Genomic DNA, 25,734 nt, shown 5'->3' on the forward strand with positions numbered 1-25,734 from the left:
AAACTCTATTTATAGACTAACCTAATGTCAGTTACCAAGTGAAAATTTGAATGGCATCTGTAACTATTCCCACACTTCTTGTTTGATACCAATTCAAAAAATCAAAGTAAATAACCAAGCTGTCAAATAACCTAATTTAATTAAAATAAATATAAATATTATATACAGAAACATAACTATTTTGGAACCCACCTGACCTAATTATCTCAAAAACAAAAATATACTATTTATATAATTTTTACCTAACCTTAATTAAACTTCAACCATCATTCACATTTTTTTCTTTTTATTCTTATTTTTCTTCGTTGTAAATTTTTTTTCTTTTCTATTTTTTTTTAAATCTAATTCTAATTCAGTATTTAAATTAATGCAAACTTATATGAACGGTTCGGGTTTAGTCACAAAAATATATTTACCCCATCTATTTTAAAGCGATCAAATTTAATCAGTTCAGTTCTCAATTTCTTCCAAACCCAACCCAAGCCAATCCGATTACACCATAACTTCATGAATTAAATATTAAAAGTAACAACTCTAGTTATGAATCTGAGGATAATGTAACACTATTTTGCTTATTGATTTGTGGCTACTTACTTAAAATTATTTTTAAATTTAGTTTTAACTATAAATAAATTATAATATCAAATAAATAATTAAAATAAATAAAAATAAAAGTTATTAATTAATTAAAATTTATAAACAAATTTAATAATTTTAATAACTTATATACCAATAGAACATGTTAAATTTTTAATAGTAAGTTATAAACAAATCTCAATAATAATCATAATTGTTATTTTATTTAAAATATATTTTAGAAATTATAATTAATGTGTTTGTAGTTACAAGAAAAATACATTAATTACTTAATAATCTTATCAATATACATTAAAAGCTCCATTAATGAAATACTTTCTAGGATGCTACACCAACGCATATTATAATATTTTAAAGGAGTTTTAAAATTTCAAACAATACATGAGTATTGTAACATCCACTATTTAAGTTACTTTTGAAAAAATAACTTAAACAATAAATATTTATAATAAAAATAATTTATAAATAAGTTATTTTGTATTTACGTTTTTAATTCTAAAAGTATTTATTTTAAGAGAAGTAAAGCTTTTTATTTGAGAGAAATTATTTTTCTAACTTTTCTATAAACACTAAAATAACTTTTTAGAAAATTGCAATTTGATTTTGAAAATTATACCAAACATTAATACTATACTTTTTTATAAGTTAAACGTAAAAAAATAACTTATGAACCTATTCAAACGGACCCTTAATAAGATCTATAATAATATTTGAAATTGAAATGATTCTTCGTCAAAGTCTTTTCTATCTTCTTCTACTTTCTTCTCTTAATTTCTTTTCCACTTAGTTCCCTAATTTTCGTTTTCTCTCCCAATTCATTCCTCTTTTAATTCATTCGTTTTTTAATTCACTCATTCCATATATCTTATTTCTCTCTGGAATCATTAAATACCAACTCTAATTTTTTCTACACCATGAGCAACAAATTAGAGACTCAGAACCCTCATATAATTGATAGTGATCAGGAGGATGATTTGATCGTTTTAGCTTATGAAGATGTTTCTGAAGGAATTCAAGCATGTACACGGAGGGAAGAATTTTCTCAGATCGGATCTTTTCTGTAGGTACCATGGAAGGAGCTCTCTATGCAATATGGAATAAACCAGAAGGATTCAGAGTAGTCAAAAAATCCAAGAACCAGTTTTAATTTTTCTTTGAGAATGACTCTGATGTGACTCGAATTGAAAGGGGTTCACCTTGGTTATTCAAGAGTTTTGTTATTCATGTTCGCAGATAGAAGCAGTCAATAAACATGGAGGATAATCACATCTCTTCTTTTCCTATATGGGCACAATTTTGGGGATTGCCTGAACAATACAAAACGCTTGAGGTTGGCCAAAAATTGGGTGGGAGACTTGGTCAAATTGAAGATGTTGCTCTATTTGAAGTTAGAGGCAAAGATACACGCATAGTGAAGGCTAAAGTGGAACTGAATGGTGATAAAAGAATGAGGGATACACTGAAATTGCTTGATCCTAATAAGAAAATGATGGAAATTGGAGTACGCTATGAACGTATAGGTGTGTTCTGTACTTATTGTGCAAAATTGGGGCATGAATCTAAGAACTGCCAATTTTTTATTGATGATTCTGCCCAAAATAATATCAAGGAAGATAGAGTTAGTGAATGGCTTAAGACAGATCAAGTCGGTAGCGTTTAACTGAAAAGAAAGCTTCCTTCAATCCTAACCAACCTCGGGATGATTCTATTCCAGCTCAATCGAAGAAAAAATCTCCACCTGCTTGGATTTTTGACAGTTTCTCAAAAATGAGTGTGCAAGATGATCAGAAAAAATAGAATAATGAAAAAACTGCTGCCAATTCGGGTTCTAGAGCAGAAATTGAGGGTGAATCAGAAAACACAGGTACGGCTACTGATACTAATTCTTCTTCTAATGCTTTATTGGAGATATCCTATCCCATGAATAATGTCCAACACAATAACAACGTCATATCCAAGCTTAAAAAGGAGAACAAAAAGCCGAACCTAAAACAATTTCCATAAAGTCTGTGATAGGTTTCAAACGGAGGAGTGGACGTAATGGTACTGAAGATATTTCAAAGAAAATTTGTCTCAATGATATTGTCTCTGATACTATGACGGTGGAGGGTGCCAGCCTTCAAGTGGCACCCAAAGAAATATGAAACTGCTCTCGTGGAATTGTCGGGGTTTGGAGAGACCCCTGACAATCCACAATCTTAAAGGGATTTGCAAATCCTACTCCCCCGAGGTTGGTTTTATCTGTGAAACAAAAAATCAATCTCGACAAGTTGAAGAAAAACTAAGATCTTGTGGTTTTAAGGAATGGTTTATTGTGAATCCGGATGGATTATCAGGGGGTTTGGCAATGGCATGGAGGGATGGTTGCACTGTTCAAATTTTACAGCATGGTAGATTCTTCATTGCGGCATCAGTTCTGACAGCTAGTTCTAATTATCCCTATGGTGTTCTAGCTGTTTATCAAATGATCAACATAGAATGGCTCAATTTGCTGAATTAACTTCAGTCACCCAACAGTTCAATGGTAAGGTTGTGTTAATGGGTGATTTTAATGCCATTTCTAATCAATTGGAGAAAGAAGGTGGGGGTGCTAAATCTCCTTCTTCTTTTGAAACCTTTAACAGTTTTATTGATGATAATTCCCTGATTGATATTGGTATGGTCGGAAGACCATTCACTTGGTCGAATAGACAGAGGGGTGATGAGTTGATACAGGAAAGACTGGACCAATTCCTGGTAGGAGTTGATTGGCAGCAACACTATCCCAATGCAACGGTTCTTAGACTGTCAGAATCAGGCTCAGATCACTCATCTTTTCTCTTAGACTCTAATCTGAGAACTGAGAGATCTAAACGCCGATTCAAATTCCAAGAAAGATGGTATTCCAATGATGAAATAAGGCAGATTGTTAGAGAGGTTTGGCACGAACAGATTGATGGTTCAGCCATGTATATCCTAGCTCAAAAAATAAAGCATTGTCGGTATAAGATTGTTAGATGGCAGCAAGAACACAGATCTAATTCGAAGGTGGAGATTGATTTACTACAGTCTGAACTAGAGGAACTTCGTTTAGCAGGAATTCATGGAGGCGACATCATTTCAGAAATAGAGGACAAACTTGAAAAAGCATTGCAAAATGAGGAATCTTATTGGAAAGATAAGTCTAGAGTCAAATGGCTCCAATCTGGTGATCAGAATACAGCTTTCTTCCATCAGAAATTTAGAAATCGAACCCGAAGGAATAGAATTTGGCAACTAACTGGCAGTGATGGTGAAGTGGCTACTTCAAATGTTGGTATTGCTTTTGTGGCTGAATCTTATTTCAAGGACATCTTTTCCTCCACTTGTCATGAGAACCCTGAACCTCTGTTTACTGATTTTGAACCTAAGGTTACAACTCACATGAACCGTAGGCTTCAAAGACCAGTGACTATGGAGGAAGTGAAACGTGCAACATTTAGCATTCATCCTCAAAGTGCTCCAGGAGATGATGGTATGACAACAAAATTTTTTCAAAGCTTCTGGAACATACTTAGTGGTGATGTGTTTCGAGCAGTTAAGAGCTTCTTTTCAGGGGACAGAATTTTGAAAGATTTTAACCACACTCAGATCTATCTTATTCCCAAGATTTTTGATGCTAAAGATATGACTCAAGTAAGACCAATAAGCCTATCTTCAGTCTTTTACAAGATTATCTCCAAAGTAGTTGTACATAGACTTCAGGGTATGATGAATAGACTAATTAGCCCTACGCAAAGTGCTTTTATTAAAGGCAGATTAATCTCTGATAATATTCTAATTGCTCACGAGTGTATGCATTACTTGAAGAACAAAAAAAGGGGACTCGAAAATGAAATGGCGCTAAAATTAGATATGAGTAAGGCATATGATAGGGTGGAATGGCACTTTCTTTAGTTTATATTGGAGAAGTTTGGTTTTGACTCCCGGTGGATCATGTGGATTCGAGAATTAGTGACAAATATTTCTTATTCTGTTATTGTGGAAGGACAACCTTATGATTTCTTCAAACCAAATAGAGGTATTCGACAAGGAGATCCTTTATCCCCCTATCTTTTTCTTTTCTGTGCAGAACTCTCCTTCTTGCTACACAAAGCAGAACAAAACAGACTGATTCAAGGTCTTCAGATACATAGGCGATGTCCCAAGGCCAACCACCTCCTGTTTGCTGATGATTCCATCTTATTTTGTAAGGCTAATCCTGAAGCATGTTCAAATATTCTGCATTTATTGAATTCTTATGAAAGCATCAGTGGCCAGAGGGTAAATCTTAATAAATATGCTGTATTCTTTAGCCACAACACTCCCTCCACTACTCGTACACTACTGGCTAACTCTATGAATATTAATCATATTGGGGCTCAGGATAAATACCTTGGTTTGCCTTTTACAGTCTCTAAATCGAAAAAGGCTTCTTTTAGTATGATCAAAGAAAAGGTTCGGAAAAGAATCCAAGGGTGGAAGCGCAATCTTCTTTTGTCAGGTGGTAGACACGTATTGCTTAAGGCAGTGGGAGAAGCTATTCCTATTTATACATTGTCTTGCTTCAAGTTGCCTGATGGTTTAATTTCGAAAATTCACTCTCTACTTTCTTAGTTCTGGTGGGGACAAAAAGGTTCTAAAAGGCGGATGGCTTGGATTAGCTGGGACACTATGACTCGCCCACGAAAAGAAGGAGGCCTTGGATTTAAAAATCTCAGAATCCAAAATTTGGCGCTTTTAGGCAAACAGTTTTGGCGACTTGTAACACAGCCTACTTCCTTATTATCCAAAATCCTAAGAGGTAAATACTTTAGCAATGGTAATGCTATAATGGCAGAAATCGGAGTCTTACCTTCTTGGGGATGGAGGAGCATACAGGAAGGCCGAAAGATTGTTGAAAAAGGTCTTAATTGGGGTGTGGGTACTGGTGAGAATATCCGAACCTTTGAGGATCCTTGGTTGCCTCCTCCGTATCCCTTAATGATTTCTGACATGCCAAATAGACAGGCTATTTCTGAGTTGGCTCCAAAAGTTAAAGATCTAATTACTAAAGATAGGAATTGGAATCAGAATCTCATTCAAGAATTATTTTCCCAAGACGTTGCAAACAGGATTTTGTTAGTTAAAATTTAGCAGAGTAGGGACAAATTACAATGGAATTTGAATAAATCCAAGTAATATGATACAACTTCAGGTTATAGAATTGGCTATTTATTTTACCATCCACCTCTGGAGCTTTGCCCTAATTATATGCAGCAGAAAAAGCCGTGGATTGATCTATGGAAGTTGAACTTGCCTCACAAAATTAAGCTATTTATCTGGAAAGCTCTCCATGACCGACTTTCGGTGCTTGCTCAGATTCATCACCGCATCCCATCTATATCACCAATATGCCCCTGCTGTCATGAAGCAACAGAAACAGTCACTCATTCTTTGATCGATTGCTCTAGAATTAAAGACGTATGGTCTCAGAGTTATCTTCGTGATTATCTTCCCCCTCAGAGTCCTAACGACTTTTGGACATGGTGGACTGCATCAACAGAGATACTTAACCCGTTAAAGAATGCTGACCGTAATCCTCAATTGCTTGCTATCATTTGCTGAAACTGCTGGAAAGCTCGCAACCAGTTGATTTTTAAAGGTTCTACTTCTATGCCGTCTGCCATTCTACCAAGCTCTGTCAAGTTGCTCCGTGAAATCTAAAGAACTCCCAGTTTAGGTCGTCATCTTCATGAGGCAAGCTCTTAGTTGCATTCAATTTGAATTATCATTCTTTCTTCTTTAAGATTTTTCTTCGTTTTTCGACCATGCACCGTTGGATGAATACCTTCAGTGTAGTGTTTTTGGGAAATCCCCTCCTTTTATTATGCTGTCCTGCTTTTGGACATCTTTGTATTTCATTTTTCAATAATTAATGAAATATAACCTACTCTCTTTGGAAAAAAAATAGCATAACGAAAGTCCCAACGAGTTATAATTCAAATTATATAATCTATTTATTCTCACTTAGAGGTTTTGAGTTTGAGTTTGAGTTTCACTCTTAATTTAAAAAAAAAAAATAGCATAACAAACATGCTAATAAACTATAATTCAAATAGTATAATCGTTTCATTCTTATCTTAAAAGTCTTAAATTTGAGTTTCACTCCTAACTTTAAAAAAAAAAAGAGTAAAGTATCATTTTTGTCCCCAACGTTTGGGGTAAGTCCTATTTGTGTCCCTAACGTTTAAATCGTCCTATTTGTATCCTTAACGTTTATAAAAGTGATTCAATGTTATCCTACTATCAATTATACTAACAAATCAGATTATATTTTTCAATTATTCTTATTTGGATGTATTCATTCTCAATTAGGTCTCACTTTGATGTGTTCGATTTTAATATTATACCCACTATTTGTGTTTAGATTCAATTATATCTCTAGAAAAGTGAATTATGTAAATGTTGTAGGAATTAGTTTTAACATTTGATGAGCTATTTTTCGGAATAGATCATCGATTCTATTCCAAACATTTGTATTCTAACTTCAAGAAAAGATTTTTAAAACTCAAACTAAAGCGCTCATGATGTGTAATTGACGGAAGGATAACATTGAATCACTTTTACAAATGTTAGGGATATAAATAGAACGATTTAAACGTTAGGGACACAAATAGGATTTACCCCAAACGTTGGGGACAAAAACGATACTTTACTAAAAAAAAATAGCATAACAAACGTTTGTGTTATATTAATGGAATAATTTGTTGCTTTGTTCATTAAAATTCTAATCTTATAATTTAAAATTCTTAACACATTATTTATTTGTTCATTTAAACGTCTGTTCATTTTTGTGCATCGCACTTACTTCAACTACTATTATGCAACCATTCTTTTAATAATTTATACATTGCTCATTCATAAGTTTTTTTTTAATTCTTTTTTTATTCATCCAAGTTCAATGGTACACATGTCATTTTTTGATATAGAAGCTTTTTTAAGGATTACATATTTAAAATATTAATACTCAACCAATAATACACATATATTCTAGAAATTTTGGTGTATAACATAAAAACTTTTAAAAAGATTTATGATATGTGACAAAATTTCTGTGTTATAAATAAAAATTTATGTATTATATATAAAATTTTTATATTATATTGATAAATTTTTTGTTATGTACAAAAATTTCAGTGTTTTGTATAAAATTTTATATGTTATGTCAATAAATTGATGTGTTTTTTAGCAAAAAATTCTGTACTGAAAAATGCAGAGAAAAAAAAAGCGATAACATATGTGTTCATAGTTTTTTTTTGGCTAAACTTGTGTGAATTTAGATTATAAAAATATTTGTATGTATAACAACATCTAAAAATCGTCAAAAATATACGGGAAAAAAATTAATAAGCCCACACTAGTGAAGCCGAAAGCCCTAACCAAGAATCAGAACCCTAACGGGTATTGGCATTGCCGCATTGGTGGTGGCCCTTTCGCTCATTTTCAACTTTCTGTATCATGAACAATAAAAAAAATTTCTAGCATCTGTTTAGATTTTTTTTATTTTTTCAAAAATTAGAAATGAGACTATTCGACAGACTTGTAGGTAAGAATGGAAAAATTATGCCATTTAAACTATAGTTCATTGGCTTTAGTATGTATTTAGATTGACCGTTTGTAAAATTGAAATGAGTTCAAAAAAAAAAAACGTTCAAGAAACTCCAAATATGCTTTTGAAACTTTTGATGTTTTAACTTTTAAGGGCTAAACCAAACACACTTTTGCCAAAATCCCTTTTTTCCTCTTAGCCTCAACGGATTTGGATCTTCTAAAGTTTAAATTTCATTTTAAAAAGTAAAGTATGATTTTTCATTATTAATTTTATAAGTTGGACCAATAATAAATATGAAAAAGAGACTATTCAAAAAGAAAAATTACACTTTACTCTGTTGAGTGAAATTCAAACTTTAAAGAATTCAAATTCAGGTCAACACAATTTCTCCCTTGACTCAACAATGATTCTTCCTTCATAGCTCTTCACTTTAGCTCAGTAATAGTATTACTCATTCTTCTTAAACAGCTATTCTTATTCACACATTTCTCTCTGAAACCAAGCAAAGGTAGCTCAGCGAAAATGCCTCTCGGAGAAAGGCAAGGTGACAAGAGCGAGTCACGGTATTGTGGCATCGAAACGGAGTTCAACGATGATATGCCACACGTCCTCGCTTTCAATCTCTCGTCCGGTGGCTTCGATTTCTTTATTGCCCCTCTGGTTCGTCTCCTAACTAACTAACTAACTAACTGTAACTAACTCCAACTAACTTAGTTTTAGGGTGCATTTTGAAATGGTTAGGTTTTTGCGGTGGCCAATTAGCCACTCACATTGTGCAACTTTTAGTTGCGCGCATTTTCTGTGTGTGATTGGTCAGTAAGCTCACCTATAGTGAAATCTTGTTCAATGGGGCCTTTTACGATGAAACATTGCTTGTTCTATTGGAAGCTTCTGGAGTTACATTGAATGGGTCTCTTGAGCTACATTTTACCAATACAGTTGATTTTTTTTAATCGTTTTCTTTCTTTTTTTTAGTTATTAATCAAGTAATTTTGTAAACGCGAAGAAATAGTTGGCGTGGTTGAAAAATTTGTCACCAAACGTAGTTAATGAAGAATCTAGCTGATATTGTAACTGAAAGCTGATTAAGAAATGGTTTCATGAAACTATGTTCAGTTCACTGATTTCCTAGTTATATGAGTTACTCGAAGAAAACAATTAGTGTCTTAAGCTTTTCGAAGACGAGTAGCGGACTTGCATTGTGTTGGATGTGTTTCCTACGGTAGCCAATTAGCCAGTTATATAGCGGCTTGATGCTGCCATTTCATATGTGACTGGTCAGTATGCTTACCAAAAGAAACTTTGTCTAATGCTTTATTTTGGAAGCCGTTTCAACTTGATTTCGGTTGAAGAGCTTGTTAGACTACATTAGAGAGACATAATATTTAAATATGTAATAAAGTTCCCTGATGAAATCCTTCCCTTCCATTGAAGCTTCATTTGTTTGTTTTTATCTGCTATCTTGCAAATGATAACTGGTGTGTGTAAAGTCTAATTTTTAATTTTTGGATTTTTATTATATAATTTGTGTTCTGGTGCTGACACATCTAGTTTCTTAGTGTGCTTTGGGCTTATATGATTTTAATGGTGCAATTCAGATGGATCCTGCTTATCGGCCAAGTTTAGTTCAAAAGGATAGTGCAGAGTCTGGTCTTCTACCATTTGCTGGGTCAGACCTGGTCATGAGTCCATCCCAGTAGAGCAGTCATGTTGTTGGTATGAGTTCTATATTATTCTTATTGGCATTCCTTATCCTTACAAGTGATTTGGAAAGCTGTTTGAATTAGTCTGTGGTGTTTAAAATCTGATTGGATTATGGCTTATTTTTCTTTTAATTTTTAGACTGGTACAACTCACACTTATTAATATTTTATCATATAATTTTTAGTCATTTTCGTTACAATTATTAGTTTTTGTGTGTGTTATTTTCAATTAAATATTATTCTATTCATAGTAAATAAGCTATTTATATATTTATTTTGGTAGTGAAGCTTCTAAACTGTTGGATTCACCACTCATGAAACTTCTCAATATGTAATGGCAAATTTTCAGGAAAAATTAGCTCGTGGATAGATTTGGATTCAGAAGATGAAACCATTAGGATGGATTCTGAGACCACTCTTAAGCAAGAAATAGCTTGGGCCTCTCATCTCTCTTTACAAGTAAGCATGCTGTGGTGCATCCGTATTGCAAGAAATTTGAAATTTGTGTGTAATTGTGTTCCTTGATGTTGAATCAATTCAAAACTTATTATTATGCTTGAATTATTAAAATTAAATATTCATTTTTCTTTTGAACATGTTAATTGGACACTGGATTTGGTATACTACTTTAAATCAGACCATCCAGTTATTTATTTATATATTTTTATTTAGACACTACGGTGAAGTACCCTATACCGGGACTATTAACTATGGCACTTCTCCTGGTGTGCTTAAAATAACAAAGAAGTTACCTTCTATGTGTAGCAGGGGATTCTATCTGATTTTAGTTTTAGTTTTGAAGTTATCTGCATCTTATGATGTTTTGTCACAGGCTTCTAGTTGCCAACAAAATGATTTATTATTTATTATTTCTTTAAATGTTGTGCAGGCTTGCTTACTTCCAGCACCAAAGGTAATATCTTGTGCCCAATTATGCTAGGTGTGTAAATCAAATTTTAGAGGGCCTAAGCAATATGCAGGTGCTATTCTAAGTTCAAGCTCTATGTCCAATCCATTAGCCTTCCTCTTCTTTATGTTAATTTTTTTCCATTCTCACATTTTTTCAGTTTCATTCTTTTTGTAATACAGTTGTGGCTTAGGATTTCATTGGGCTTTCGAGACAAAACTAAAACAAAATAAAATTTAATAAAAAAAATTTTGCCAAATTTTTAGAAACATAAAGTATAGTTTAAAAAAAATTAAAGAAACTAAAATTTAACGCCGCAGTTTTGAAAACCAATGAAAGACCTAATTCATTCTTAGTTTATCTTTATAGTAATACAAATGGGGAACTAATAGAGCGCTCATACGTTGAGTCTGGGAGTTTATTTGCTTAGGTTGTTATTTTTAAATTTTAAATTATTTGTTTGGGTTGTTATACTTAGGTTGTTATTTTTTAAATTTTAAATTATTTTATTTAGGTTGTTATTTTTTAAATTTTAACACTATTTTTTAAAATTTTGTTGATTCTTTTTAGTACTAACTTTTAAATTTTTGTAGATTTTTTTCAAAAAATTGCAACTACGTACGTAAATTTAAATATATTTATGTTAATTTAGAATTTTAAAAATTGTTAATATGTTTATTTACTTTATCTACAAATTTAATTCAAATTTAAATTAAAGTCAATCAAATTTAAAAAATTTTAACTATGCGTCAACTATAAAAATATAATAAGTTATGAGATATGTGTAGCACCACAATTAAAGTACATCAAACCCCTTTTTTTACATACATTTAAAGTCTAGGGTAAAGTACTAAATTAGTCCTCTAGATTTGGGTGTATGTATACAAGTGATACGGTCATGGACACTACTAAGTTACGAAAATTCTTCATTGCCATACTCAATTGAGATGGTTTGGCTTGATCAAGACGCGAGTTTTCTACTAATATTTTTTTATTTTATTTTCAATTTATATTATTTATATTTTAAATTTCTTTGTTTATCCTCATCTAATTTATCTTTGATTTTTGTTTATCAATTCTAGGGAGAAAAAATACACGCCTCGATTAAGAGGGCTCTTGTGTCTCGATCCGTAAATTTGCTAAAGAAAGGAATATCTTACCAAATAAGATATTTTAGTGTTGGACTCAATGAGAGTAACTTCAAGACTACACATCATGGGTATGTGGTTAATTTAAAGTTTTAAACTGACGTACTAATGTGTACAGACTTCTAGAATTATCAAGTATCCCACGATATGGATTTAATTTTGTGAGTTTTGACATTCTCAATGCTCCTGGTACGATTACACTTACTTAGTTGGTAAGTTTATTGTTTTAGAAAAAGTATAATTTATTTATAAATTTATTTATTTTATTGATAATTTCGGCTGTATTTTGTTTTTAATGAACTTATTGATAACAATTTTTTTTTATTTTAAATCATTTCAGATGTTAGATATCTTGCTGAAATTGGGAATGAGAGGACACTTGAAAAGGATGGCAAATTCACTAAGTACACTATTATTGAATTAAAGATTGATGATAGATAATCATATATTTATTTTTATAAATCTAAAAATTTTGATATTCTCATCTTTTTAAATTGTTATTTTAACTTATTTTATTATGAATATTTTTTTGAAAATAATTAATAAACTAATTATTAATTTTTTTAAATTGTGTTTGACGTTTTAATTTTATTGTTAATTTTTAAATATAAAATATAAAAAATATATATAATTTGATATTATTTTATTGGTAGTTACTTTTTTAGTTGTAATTATTTTTTGTTTATTTTGTTATAAAAATATATTTAACATTAAATATTCTATTTAACATAGAAAAATAATAGAGTGTGCACTTTTTGGCAACTATACACATGAATTAAATGCTTTTTTGGGATTCGACAATAAAGATGAAACTGTTGTGGTCTTACAATTTGTTAGAGTGAAATTATATAACGGTAATATTTATCTATAATTATGTGAATTTTTATATGAGTTTTTACTATTTTTTATGTGAGTTTTTACTCATTTTGTATTAAATTAAATTTCAAAAAAAAATGTTTTACAGAATTTCATGTATGGCACAAAGATGTTCTTCAATCTTAAAGAAGCAAATGTCATCCAATTTAAAAATAGGTGGGTATATAATTTTTTTAATTCTTTAGTTTAATATTATGTGTTATCTAACGTAGTATTTTAATTCTCACCGTCTCCTTTTATCCATAACTCTAAGGTTATTTATTTATTTTTTTAATTTAAAGTCTAATCACAATGGATTAGATATTGAATAAGTCTATGTTTAGCCTTTTTTTATACTGTTTTATTTTATTAAGCAGGTACCAAATAAAGCTTGGTGTCATTGATGACTCTGATTGTGCATATTTCATAATCTTTGACAAGGAGGCAAAACAAGTTTTGGGAAAGAGCTGTGTAGAGATACTTGATCCACTCTTATTGGTAGGTTCTAACCAATATTTATTTCTAAAAACATTCGTGAAGATATTTTTAAAGGTAATTTTTATATTATTATTATTAATATACTATATAATACCCTGCAGAAAGGAAATCTATCAGATACACCTACACTTTTACTCAACCTAATTGATAAGACCTTCCTTTTCATTGTTGAAGTTCAAATATCTGATAATCCACATTTTTCACCTTCTTATAAAGTTAAGAAGATGACTGATAATGTGGACCTCATAAATAAATTCAAAAAGGCTTACCCTATTCAAATTGTGATTACAGTTATAAGTATACTTTCTATTAAAAATTAAGTTTATTTTTCTCTTTCTTGATCATTAGTAGTATCTAATTTATAAATACTAATTAATAACTAATTATAATTTTAGGATGTTGACTACACCAGTGATTTGCTTCTAACTTCAAAGGCATCCTCAATTATTAAAGGAGAGAAAGTAGAAGGTGCTAAGGTATTTGTTCAAAAAATGAATTTTTTGTTTGTTAGTTTTCTCAAAGTTAGATCTTTATTTTATTTAAAAATTATTATTGAGATAAAATCAAATGTGAGAAGGAAGTCTTTAATTTATCGTAGTATTTTATACAGAATTTGTTGCTTGAATTCTCTAATGAAGTTGTGAAAAATGATGAATCCGAAGTGTTGGAAAATGCTATTACCCCAACCAAGCGACTATCCTCGGAGTCGGAAGATTCGAAAGTATAAGGAGATACCTCAACTTGCAAGAAGATCAAGATTGAGAATAAAACTTGAGAATTTGGATGCACATGTTTTGGAATCTATTTTAGAGTCTATCTAATAGAATAATGCTAAATATATGTTTGTTTTGGTAAAAATATTGTCTTTTCTTGAGTTGTTATTTTTCTTTTGGTTCTTTTCGATTTTTATGTTTGGAATTTAGAATTTTTTTAAAATATAAATTGAAGTTATTGGATTATTACTTATGGTTTTATTTTTAAGGTTTTATTTTTAATTCGATTCACACTGTTAATATTTTGTTAATTTATAATTTAGTATTTAATGTCATAAAGTTATAAATTTCTCATATGAATTATTGTTGATATGATTAAGTTAGTTATTAATTTTTAATGTGTACTTATTTTAAAAAAAATAATTATAATTTTTAATTAAAGTATTATTTGCTTCAATTGCAGGAATTGAGATACTTCTTCCATAGAAGTTGGAAGTTGGTGCAGTAAAGTCACCAAGCATCTTCCTTGCATCTCCAACATTGTTCTCAGGTTCGGCTGCCATGTCTGCCTCTTTTTCGAAATTTGCTGTAAGGTCCTCTCCGGAGTGTTGTGCTTTAGCTTCTCTTAGCTTCCTCTTCAGAGTCCTTTCAGGTTCAGGATCAGCTTCAACAAAAATGTCTTTATCCCTATTCCTGCTCATATGAAAAAGAAGAGAATAAAGAGAGAATGGGAATCCTCTATATCACAGTATAAAAATTCCTTTATGTGAGTATAAGAATAGAAGAATAGAAGAATGAGAAGAGAGAGAATAAGAAGAATTCGAACACAGAGAGAGGGAGAGGGTTCGAATTATTAGATGAGAAGTGTTAGTAAATAAATAAAATAAATAGAAAGAGATGAGAGAGAGAGTATTCGAATTTTTTTTAAGTAAAATAAAAGAAAAATATTTTTGTTTTTATTTTAATTATTTAGTTAGTGTTCGAAAATATTAAAAGAAATAAAATAAAATTAGAATTTAAAACAATTAGTTAATTAAAAAGAATTTTGAAAAAGTGGTTAGTTGTTTTCGAAAATGAAAAGTGAAAAAGCAGTTAGGTGATTTTGAAAAAGATAAGAAATAGTAAATTTTTAAAATTAAAACAAACAAGTCAAGTAGTTAGTTGAAAGAGATTTGAAAATAAATTTTGAAAAGATAAGAAGTTAGAAAAAGATTTTGAAATTAAAATTTTAAAAAGATATGATTGAAATTTATTTTGAAAAAGAATTGAAAAAGAAATTAAAAAGATTTGATTTTTAAAATTTAAGTTGATGACTTGACTAACAAGAAACTAAAAGATATGATTCTAGAATTTAAAGATTGAACATTTCATAACAAGAAAGTAACAAACTTGAATTTTTTTGAATCAAAACATTAATTGTTAGCAAGGATTTTCGAAAATATGAATTAAAATTAAGAAAAAAATTTTGAAAAATTAGTTTTAAAATTTTCAAAAAATTAAAAGAAAAATGAAAAAGATTTTGAAAAATTCTAAGAATGAAATTCGAAAATCATAAAAAAAAATAAAAAAGAATTGATTTTGAAAAAATAAAGTTTTTAAATTGAAATTTTGACTTGACTAACAAGAAATAACTAGATTTTAAAATTTTTTACCAAGTCAACTAAAAATTTCGAAAATTATGAGAAGAATAAGGAAAAGATATTTTTTTTACTTTTGAATTTTTAATGAGGAGAGGAAAAAACAACAAAATAAAACAAAACATAAAAATTTAAGATCAAAACAAATAATGCATGCAAGAACACTTTGAATGTCAAGATGAACACCAAGAACACTTTGAAGATCATGATGAACATCAAGAACATATTTTTGAAAATTTTTAAGAAAAGAAAGACATGCAAGACACCAAACTTAAAAATTTTTAAATTTTAGACACTAATAATTCAAAAATGCATATGAAAAACAAGATAAGACACAAAATAAGAAAATGTAAAGATCAAAAAAAGAAAATCATCAAGAACAACTTGAAGATCATGAAGAACATAATGCATGAATTTTCGAAAATTTTAAGAAAATTTAAAAAAATGCAAATGACACCAAACTTAAAATTTGACACAAGACTCAAACAAGAAACACAAAATTTTTTTTGGTTTTTATGATTTTATTAAATTTTTTTTGTAATTTTTCGAAATTATTTTGGAAAAAGAAAATAAAGAAATTCAAAATTTTTAATAAGAATTCCAGGATTCATGCAATGTTAGTCTAAAGCTTCGGTCTAAAAGAATTAGACATGGCCAAATGGCAAGCCAAGCTTTAGCACAGAATTATAAATGAGAATCCAAAGGCTCCTCCAATAGCTGCAATGATAAGTGGAAGCTTCAGTCCAAAAGATTAGACATGGCTTAATAGCAAGCCAAGCTTCAACATATCATCATGAAGCTCTAAGGTGGAATTCATTCTTAAAAATTCAGAAGAACATTTTTTTCGAAAACTTTTTTTTTTTGAAATATTTTTAAAAACTTTTTGAAAAGAAAATAAAGGTTGAAACAAGAAAGAAGGTTACCTAATCTAAGCAACAAGATGAACCGTCAGTTGTCCAAACTCGAACAATCCCTGGCAACTGCGCCAAAAACTTGGTGCACAGAATTGTGATCACACTTTTCACAGCTCTGGTACAACTAACCAGCAAGTGCACTGGGTCGTCCAAGTAATAAAACCTTACGCGAGTAAGGGTTGATCCCACGGAGATTGCCGGCTTGAAGCAAGCTATGGTCATCCTGTAAATCTTAGTCAAGCGGATTCAATTGGTTATGAGTTTTGATAATTGAAAGATAAACAAAACGTAAATTAAAATAAAGATACTTATGTAATTCATTGGTGAGAATTTCAGATAAGCGTCTGGAGATGCTTTGTTGCTTCTGAACCTCTGCTTTCCTATTATCTTCATCCAATCATGCGTGCTCCCTTCCATGGCAAGCTGTATGTTGGTGGATCACCATTGTCAATGGCTACCATCCGTCCTCTCAGTGAAAATGGTCCAGGTACGGTTTCTGTACGGCTAATCAACTGTCGGATCTCTCGTCTCGGATGAAAAATACTAGGCACAGCTACTGCACGGCTAATCATCTGTCGGTTCTCACTTTTCTCGGAATAGGATCTCTCTATCCTTTTGCACACTGTCACTGCGCCCAACATTCGTGAGTTTGAAACTCGTCACAGTCATCCCATCCCAGATCCTACTCAGAATACCACAGACAAGGTTTAGACTTTCCGGATCTCAGGAATGCTGCCAATTGGTTCTAGCCTCTACCACAAAGGTTCTAATCTTATGGATTCGAATGCTCTGTTGTCAGGAGAGGCAAGTCAAATCCGTGGATCAGAGACCCAAGAGACTATACTCCAGCTGTCGTCCAATGACTACGGTGAACATCATGTAGACCGCTTGTGGTTGTCAGGCACGCGGATCTTGGCTAAGCGAGTAACAAAGATAGTGGGTGATTGTCACGGGTCACCCCTTCATTCTGACTTAACTGAATTAAGTACGAGAGTATATCTTGGAGAAGAAGTAAGCGTGAATTGAAAGAGAAACAATAGTACTTGCATTAATTCATGAAGAACAGTAGAGCTCCGCACCTTAATCTATGAGGTGTAGAAATTCCACCGTTGAAAAATACATAAGAGAAAAAGGTCTAGGTATGGCCGAATGGCCAGCCTACCAAATGTGAAAAATGGCATAAGATTTGAATACAATAGTAAAAAGTGCTATTTATACTAAACTAGTTACTAAGGATTACAGAAAATAAGTAACTAAGTGCAGATAGTGCAGAAATCTACTTCCGGGGCCCACTTGGTGTGTGCTTGGGCTGAGCATTGAGCTTTACACGTGCATAGTTTTTTTCTAGAATTAAATGCCAGCTTGGATGCCAGTTTGGGCGTTTAACTCCAGTTCTGGTGCCAGTTCCGGCGTTTTACGCCAGAAAAGGGTCTCTGGCTGGCGTTGAACGCCAGTTTGGGCCATCAAATCTCGGCCAAAGTATGAACTATTATACATCGTTGGAAAGCCCAAGATGTCTACTTTCCAACGCAATTGAGAGCGTGCCAATTGGGCTTCTGTAGCTCTAGAAAATCCACTTCGAGTGCAGAAGGGTCAGAATCCAATAGCATCTGCAGCCCTTTCTCAGCCTCTAAATCAGACTTTTACTCAGATCCCTCAATTTCAGCCAGAAAATACCTGAAATTGCAGAAAAACACACAAACTCATAGTAGAATCCAGAAATGTGAATTTTTGCATAAAACTATAAAAATATACTAAAAAGTAACTAAAACATATTAAAAACTATGTAAAAACAATTCCAAAAAGCGTATAAATTATTCGCTCATCAACGAACCACCATTCACATTCGACACTTCATCAGCCATGTGAATAATTCTTCCACTTCTCAGTCGCATACACCAAATGACACTAAAATCATCTGACACACTTTAGTTTAAAACTGTCCCACTGGGCGTGCTAATTTGTTTTGTCGATTTTTAGCAAATTGATGGTAGTTCGATTCTAATGATTTGGGAGTGAAACCAACTGCTCTTTTTGCGAGTACCAATTTTTCTAAGATTGCATCAAAGATCCTCGAATCAGACAATATTTAAAAGGAAAGATTGAAAAGGTGTTAAATAAAGATTTTTTAAAGTAAAATTGATTGAAATAGAAATGACTTACATTGAATTTAAACAGTGCGATAAAACGCCTTCGATTGAATCAAAGAACTTTTGACATGGAAATTAAAAGTGCTTGAAATGTAAATTTAACAAGAAAATTAAAGTTGCTTGAAAGATAAATTGAACATGAAAAATAAAGTTTTTTGCAGAAATTATAAATGAAAAGTAAAAACGAGTGGAAGGAACCCTACAGAAATTTAACTCGAAGCAGACTCAGAAAGTCGCTGGGATGTGAGTGTGCGTGAATAATTTTTGAAACCAAGTTCCAACCCTTGTACTTTCGAGCCTTCTAATATTTATAGCCATTTTCCTCAACTGATCAATCCTGAAACGGCATCCCCATGTGTGCGTAAACATTAGTAACCGTTCTCGCTCTTTTGCTTGATCGTATGGCAGTTGTTAGATAACCTTTGATTTTGAAAATCTTCGATCTTCTTTATTCAAGTAACTCCTCAGTTTACTGTGCCAATCAAACTCATGCCAATTGAACTCTTACTCGATGTCCCTAAATACACCTCCTTTGATACCAATTTCTACTTCAATGCTCACTTTATATATCGAATCACTTCATTCTTTGAATTTAGTTATTTTCGACTAACAATATTATATATGAAACCATGACCAATCTTCCTATTTTAAGAATAACAAGCAACAAATTTATATTCGACGTTCATATCTGAATCAGAGCTATTTTTATTTGATATTAAGTTTCTTTTTGTATTTTAAGCTTTGTCAGTTTCATCCAATAATGTATAATTTATTGAACAAAGATTTTGGCCCTTAAAAATTACAAAATCAAGGGAAAAAGAAAAGGAAAAAAACAAGGAAATTTTTAAGGGCAAAAGAGAAAAAAAATAGTTTATCTATCGTGAAGCAAGAACCAAAAAGACAAAGAGATAGAAAACTAGCACCATTCCAAATTACTACTCCATAGTTTTGAAGCATAATTATTATCGCTTATTCAACATTAATATAAAAAGATTTTTCAGAAATACTTGCTGTATGACACTATGGGGTTGAAATTTTGGTAAAAATTATCTTTATGTATTCTACTCGTTCTTTTCTTCCTTGTATGTTTTTATTCAAATTAATATTTAATTATAATTTGATTGTAGCATGAGTTTAATTTTTTATTTGGATTTTTGAATTTGATTATTATCTTGAACGTAATTAATTATAATTGGACTTTGTGCTATGATTTAGAATGTGTTTGATTATAATTCAAATATAGCATTGAACTTTGATTCGAATTCTTGAGTTTGATTATTAACTTGAGCGTGTTTGATTATAACAAAATTTTGTACTATGATTTAAAGTGTATTTTATTATAATTTTGTACTATAATTTAGAGTGTGCTTGATTATATTCTAATCGTAGCATGAATTTAAACTGTTAAGTTTGATTATTATTTTGAGCGCGTATGATTATAATCGAATTTTGTATTATGATTTATAGTGTGTTTGATTACGATATGTAATTCCAATTATAATTAACATTCTTAGGATTCTAAAGCCAAAACTCAAACTTAAAAATCCAATTATTATATAATATTATAATATGTGTTTTTTTTTTCTCATTCGACTTTACAAAATTTCACTTAAATATTAAAAGAAAAAAAAAGTTTGTCTAATATATAATTTGACGTAGTCCCAATCTTATCCTTGGTAAACGAGATTTTCTGCATAAACAGCATTATAAAGGAAGTTTAGAAACACAATGCAATAGATAATAATGCCTATAAATAATGTAGATTATGCAATTGAAATCAATAGGAACATGTTGGATTCAATCAATGATTCAAGAATACATCATGAAAGTATGATCAAGTTCTATATTAATTGAGGCATGCCATGGACAATAAAATACCTTATTTTACTCCAATCCCTAAAAATCAACATACCCTACCATACATAAAAAATAGGCGGTGAAAAAAAAATAAAAAAAAAAAAACTCGCCTTAAAAACAGCAAATAAAAATGTAAATCAAATCTGAAGGTATCACAATGGCAGCACCAGAATCAATTTTAACAATGGTTTCCTTTTTTCTTCTTCTACTACATGGCTCTGCACTACAATTTTAGCTAAATTGCATAATAAAAAAGAATTAAAATTCGACTATCAAAATATAATAAAAACAGAGAAAATAAAATTGACTAGAAAAACAAAGAATGAGAATTGAAATGATGGTTCATGTTGTAAGAAAAATGGAGCAAGTCGAATAAAGATAATCACACTGTTGATGAGACTCGATGATTCTTGATACGTTGAGAAGAAAAGGTAACAAGATACGATGAAGAAAATTCATTATCATGAGAAAAGAAGAAAGCATGACGCGATGAATTGGAATTGATGATGCAACTAGAGTGATTTGAGTTTTTAATTGAGCATTAGGTGAGTGCTTGATAAACACGTGACATGAGTGATTAATTTGTATTAAACTTATATACGTATAAAAATATAAATATACATGATAATTGATTGAATAGTTGATTTTTAGTATAAAAATTGCGTGTTTGAATTGAAAATTAAAAAATGTTTAAGGGTTAAAAAGATGTTCCAGCTTCACACTCAAGATCCCCAAGTCAACCTAGTGTTGTTTCTTCTCTAGTCGTGAAATCTAATTTGAAATTCATTAAAATATGCCAAAAAAAAAAAAATCATTTTTACAAGATGCGTTCTATCATGGCGGGATATTAGTGAATATGATGACTATCCTGAAGCTATAAATATAATCATAACTTAAATGGGAGAGAAACAATTTGTAAAAACAAAAACCACAAAACCACCATAATATGATGACTATCCAGAAGCTATAATATCACAACTTAACTCCACCTAGTGTTGTATCTTTCCAACCACTCAACTCCATCGGAAATGGTTTCGTAGCCGAAATTATCCAAAACACACATTTCTGCAGGCCAGTCATGACACAGCCGCCGCATTGATCAAAATCCATTGCTGATTTGTTGTCTTGGCTAAAAATAACTATTTAAAAACACATACCAAAAGTTCAATTTAGAGAGAACAAATATCTAGTTAATTCCAGAACCAAGATAATCCCAAAACACTTATGCTGCCGCAAAAAATCCTTTACACCCATCACGATCAGGCCTCTTACCCTAGTGTCCCACTGCACAATGGTGGTTCTCTACTTTTTGGGCCAATAAAATAATTGAATTTTAATTAAACATAAATCTCAAATATGTTAAGTTACAATATTGCCTAATTTAATTAAGTTTACTCACCACTTGCAATAATTACCTTTATTAACACGTTGATTTGAACACAGCAAAACTGACAAGTATTTAATGGCCTTCACCAATTGTCACCTTGCTATTGACTGGTCAATTAAATAGTCACATCATAAAGATAGGGATACTAGAATTTGCCATTTGTTATTCATAACAAGGTATACTTTACACACATGCAGGGCACACAGGTCAAGATCCCTTAAAGAATTAAACAATGTTTGCATGCTTAGGAAATGAATTACAAAAGCACATAACAATGTTGTTTAATTCATGTAGCCCACTTGCACCTAATGGAAAAAGATTTTGTTTGCATTTTTGAATATTAGAAAGTAAATTGTCTATGCCATCAAAACAACAATGGAATGAACTTGAGCATCAAAACGTAAACTAAATCATAAAATTTTCCAGATTTCTAGAGCCACTCTTTTGCCTAAGCCTGACATTCCAATCAAATTTCAAAGTTCTAACAAATATATTTCAGAGACCAACTAATAGATAAAAGGAATCAACTTGTACTTAACTTTGCTAGCATACTGTGTATAACTCTCACCAAAAGTCTCAACCATTAAAGCCTCCTCCAGTTTTGCCTTCTGCCTATAATACAACAAACAAACTGCTACAACAAACAGCAAACTCAAGGGTGCACGAAGCGCAAGGAAGTTTGTTACAAATAGAAGCATAGTTGATGAGTATATTGGATGACGAACCCAGCGATACGGTCCAAATTGAACAACAGCAGTTGGCACAACCACATTTTCTGAATACTTAGCAAGATATAATGTTGCATTGTACTGCATTAGTAGAGTTGTGAGAATTAAAGCCCAAATTCCAAGATTGTTCCACCCACCTGGTATCCGGTGAAGCTCTGGCCCTTCAAATGCTGCAAGCCAATGGGCAACCATGACTCCTGCACTAAACACAAGGCGCGACGTCATCGGCAAGTTGACATCCCATTTAGGGTCATGGGGCCGGGTAAAATAGTCTCCATACAACCTCTTTCGAACACTAACATTGAAGAAAAAGAAATAATGATACACAAAAAAGAAAACAAAAGGCCAGCCTTCAAGGTAGCCATTGAAAAAACCTGGCGGAACCAGAGTGAGCCATGTAAAAGCTGATGTAACAATTGCCAATTGCTCGAACATGTTTGCCTCGCCATGTAAATGTTTCCTAAAGCAGTGTAACCCATAAAATGCAATCAATATAGCTACAAACCACGGCCAAAACAACCATGACCAACTAAAATACATCCAGAAGAAAGGACTGAAGAGTGTGTTCACAGTCCATTTTGTGGCCGCAGCTATGATGGATAATATCCCAGACCACTTCACAATATCAATGGGAGTCAACTGCAAAAGAGCCGCTTTTACTGATTCGGCCGAGAAACCTCTCAAGTACATTTCGATTGGATTATGAGGTTTGCTGCTGGAGTTACCGGCAACTGAGCATGTAGGAGTTGGCAGTAGATCAGCCCTTTTTCTTGTTGGTTTCAGAAAGGAGAATTGCTTTCCGTAGGAGCAATTCAATTGGGAACCAATGTGTATAGGTCTGCAGTGAAATCGATAGTCATTATTAAGTATATCAGCATGAAAATGCTTGTTGAAAGGTCTCAGAAAGAAGCTGTTGCTCACGATCGAAAAACCAAAAGAGATGGCTTTGGAGTGTGAAAGAGCCTTTGTTGCTTCCATAATTGTGAAATCAAATAGCACTAGCCTTCCAGAGAATACAAATTCACAAAACCTTCGATAAATTGACCTACTCAAGGGTCACAATGATAGTAACAGGAACCCTCTAATATATGATGGACCAACATGGTTGTATAATGTCCACTGTTCTCCTACTGCAAGTTCATTCAGCAACCAAGACATTGTTAACTACTAAACATAATTTAATTTCTAAACTGTGTAACTGAGAAAACATGAAATGTAAACTCGTTACTTTCAGCAAACTAGAGAAGAAGAAAGAAAAGGAAAAGAAAAAGGAATAAGCCAAACTAGTAGTGCATGGTTGCCAACCAAGACTCTAGAGAGTTAACTCTCGAGTTTACTATTCACATCTACCGTGCTATAGTAACCAAAGCAAGTGAAACAATGAAGGGAACCAAAAAAAATGTCAAAGCTGAAAGGAGAAAAACAATGGAACCCATAATGAAATCAACTATTTAATTGGTGTGACTAATGCCTCAACTATATCTTCGATTCATGCAAGAAAAAGGAAAAGGAAGAATTATCATAAATCTCAAATGTTTACACCAAAATTCTGAAAAACGGACCGGTCATCGAACCGCTTTAGTTACTGGTTCACTAATTTACTGGTTCAACCATAGTTCAACCAGAATAACCATTTTATAATAAAATAATAAATAAAATATAAATAAACACACTAAAATATAATTATAATCTAATATAAACTTTAAAATATCATCCAAATTTAAAACATTACATCAACTAAAGTCATATGATCTTAGTAAATCTGCAACATATTAAATTCTCTCAACAATAAAGCTAGATACAAGAAAGTAGCAAACATTAAAGACCATACGCTATGATGGAACTACATTCTTCTAGTTAGCACAGAGGCTAAAGAAAACTTATATCAAGAAACTTGTAGAAATGAATCCCAATTATATATTGTAGTTAAAAGCATGTAGGAACTGATTGTACAGAAATCAGAGTTTCCAACTTATGAGACTAATTCATGAGCTGTTAGCATACATTGAAACAAGATAAGTAAAGAAAAAGAAAAGTAAAGAAAAAAGAATTTCAAATGTGACTTCTTTTGTAACAAATAACTCTAAACTAAATTGAATTGAAGGCCCTGGACAAAACCTAGTAAGAATTTGCAAGCTATAATTGGAAGAGAACTCTACTTCTATTAATCAAAATCTTTAAAAGTATCCTACCGTGTATCCTACCAATGCTACAAAATTCATCATCATAGCTTCTGATTAGATTCAGTAAGCAATGCATTCAATAAGATGCAAAAGGAAACTGCAAACAAATATACTGCCCAAACAATGCAAGAATAAAAAAGAAAGCTGTTGACAGCTATTTCTATCATAATTTTAGCACTCATACAAAAAAGCTGCTTGAATAATTGGGGTTTACTGCGAGCAAAATTAAATTAGGTTAACAAAGGAGATTAAATTATCTCAAAAAACAAGCAAGATTAAATTGGTCCACTTAAATTCTGCTTCAAATCATTCAGGAAAATGAATATCCTAAACCATACTGATCCAAGCAAGCAAAGAAGAGGAACCTCTCTGAATCTGAACAATTAAAAAAAATAAGAAAGAAAATAGCCATTACCGAATGAGCAGTGAGCAGAGTATGAATCTCAATAAACTAAGCAAGAAGACAGAGAAAACAGGGATAAGAAAGAAATAAAAAACAAAAATAAAATCAAGAAAACATAGATTACCTTCGGTCTGCGAAGTGAGCAGAGTATGAGGGAGAGGGAGCAAGAACGCCGGCAGCGACGTACGACGGACAACCACGGACGATGGGCGACGAACTTCCGAACTGGAGCTGGCGATGCGACACGAAGAAGTTGGCGAATGAGCAGAGGCGTTGGAGAATACAGCAGAGGGGACGGTGGAGGACGACTAAACGATGGTGGGACGACGGCGGTGAGAAGAGCAGCAGCGGTGGTGAATGCTAGGGTTTGTCTCCTCTTTTCTTTCTCAGAGAGGGAACAGGGAAGAGCAATGTCCTTCAGAAAAATGAAGGGATGATGGCTCGTGTCACTCTGCGAGTGTAA

General features: G+C 31.9%; 2 protein-coding genes and 1 long non-coding RNA gene across 8 annotated transcripts; 2 read left to right on the forward strand and 1 right to left on the reverse strand.

The window, feature by feature from the left end:
• LOC107643437 lies at positions 1,326 to 25,728 on the reverse strand. Of its 6 annotated transcripts, none has more exons than XR_002362712.1 (3): positions 25,396 to 25,728; positions 3,438 to 3,445; positions 1,326 to 1,336 (listed from the first exon to the last, which is right to left on the reverse strand). XR_002362712.1 is itself a non-coding variant. In XM_016347081.2 (3 exons), the coding sequence occupies exon 3, from the start codon at positions 23,373 to 23,375 to the stop codon at positions 22,464 to 22,466; it is 912 nt and encodes a 303-aa protein (XP_016202567.1). In that variant the 5' UTR covers positions 23,376 to 23,523; positions 23,607 to 23,815; positions 25,396 to 25,728; the 3' UTR covers positions 21,499 to 22,463. The 6 variants fall into 6 exon arrangements, 3 of the variants coding, with proteins under 3 accessions (XP_016202567.1, XP_020979164.1, XP_020979163.1); XM_016347081.2 differs by lacking the exons at positions 1,326 to 1,336; positions 3,438 to 3,445 and adding exons at positions 21,499 to 23,523; positions 23,607 to 23,815; XM_021123505.1 differs by lacking the exons at positions 1,326 to 1,336; positions 3,438 to 3,445 and adding an exon at positions 21,499 to 23,523 and having other exon boundaries at positions 25,396 to 25,455; positions 25,495 to 25,631.
• LOC107643438 lies at positions 8,691 to 10,911 on the forward strand. Its single transcript, XR_001620857.2, has 4 exons — positions 8,691 to 8,848; positions 9,787 to 9,904; positions 10,241 to 10,350; positions 10,781 to 10,911. It is a non-coding gene; the product is annotated as an uncharacterized LOC107643438 (long non-coding RNA).
• On the forward strand, positions 11,562 to 14,178 carry LOC110271876. Its single transcript, XM_021123506.1, has 6 exons — positions 11,562 to 12,158; positions 12,287 to 12,350; positions 12,911 to 12,978; positions 13,179 to 13,299; positions 13,695 to 13,775; positions 13,910 to 14,178. The coding sequence occupies exons 3-6, from the start codon at positions 12,917 to 12,919 to the stop codon at positions 14,024 to 14,026; spliced, it is 381 nt and encodes a 126-aa protein (XP_020979165.1). The 5' UTR covers positions 11,562 to 12,158; positions 12,287 to 12,350; positions 12,911 to 12,916; the 3' UTR covers positions 14,027 to 14,178.

The sequence above is a fragment of the Arachis ipaensis genome, chromosome B05 (assembly GCF_000816755.2).
Source record: "Arachis ipaensis cultivar K30076 chromosome B05, Araip1.1, whole genome shotgun sequence".
Lineage (NCBI taxonomy): Eukaryota > Viridiplantae > Streptophyta > Magnoliopsida > Fabales > Fabaceae > Arachis > Arachis ipaensis.

Coding starts and splice junctions, on each gene's coding strand:
- LOC110271876 (XM_021123506.1), top strand. CDS start 12,917: ATGTATGGCACAAAGATGTTCTTCAATCTTAAAGAAGCAAATGTCATC. Junction 12,979..13,178: donor GTCATCCAATTTAAAAATAG/GTGGGTATATAA, acceptor TTTATTAAGCAG/GTACCAAATAAAGCTTGGTG. Junction 13,300..13,694: donor TACTTGATCCACTCTTATTG/GTAGGTTCTAAC, acceptor TTATAATTTTAG/GATGTTGACTACACCAGTGA.
- LOC107643437 (XM_021123504.1), bottom strand. CDS start 23,663: ATGGAAGCAACAAAGGCTCTTTCACACTCCAAAGCCATCTCTTTTGGT.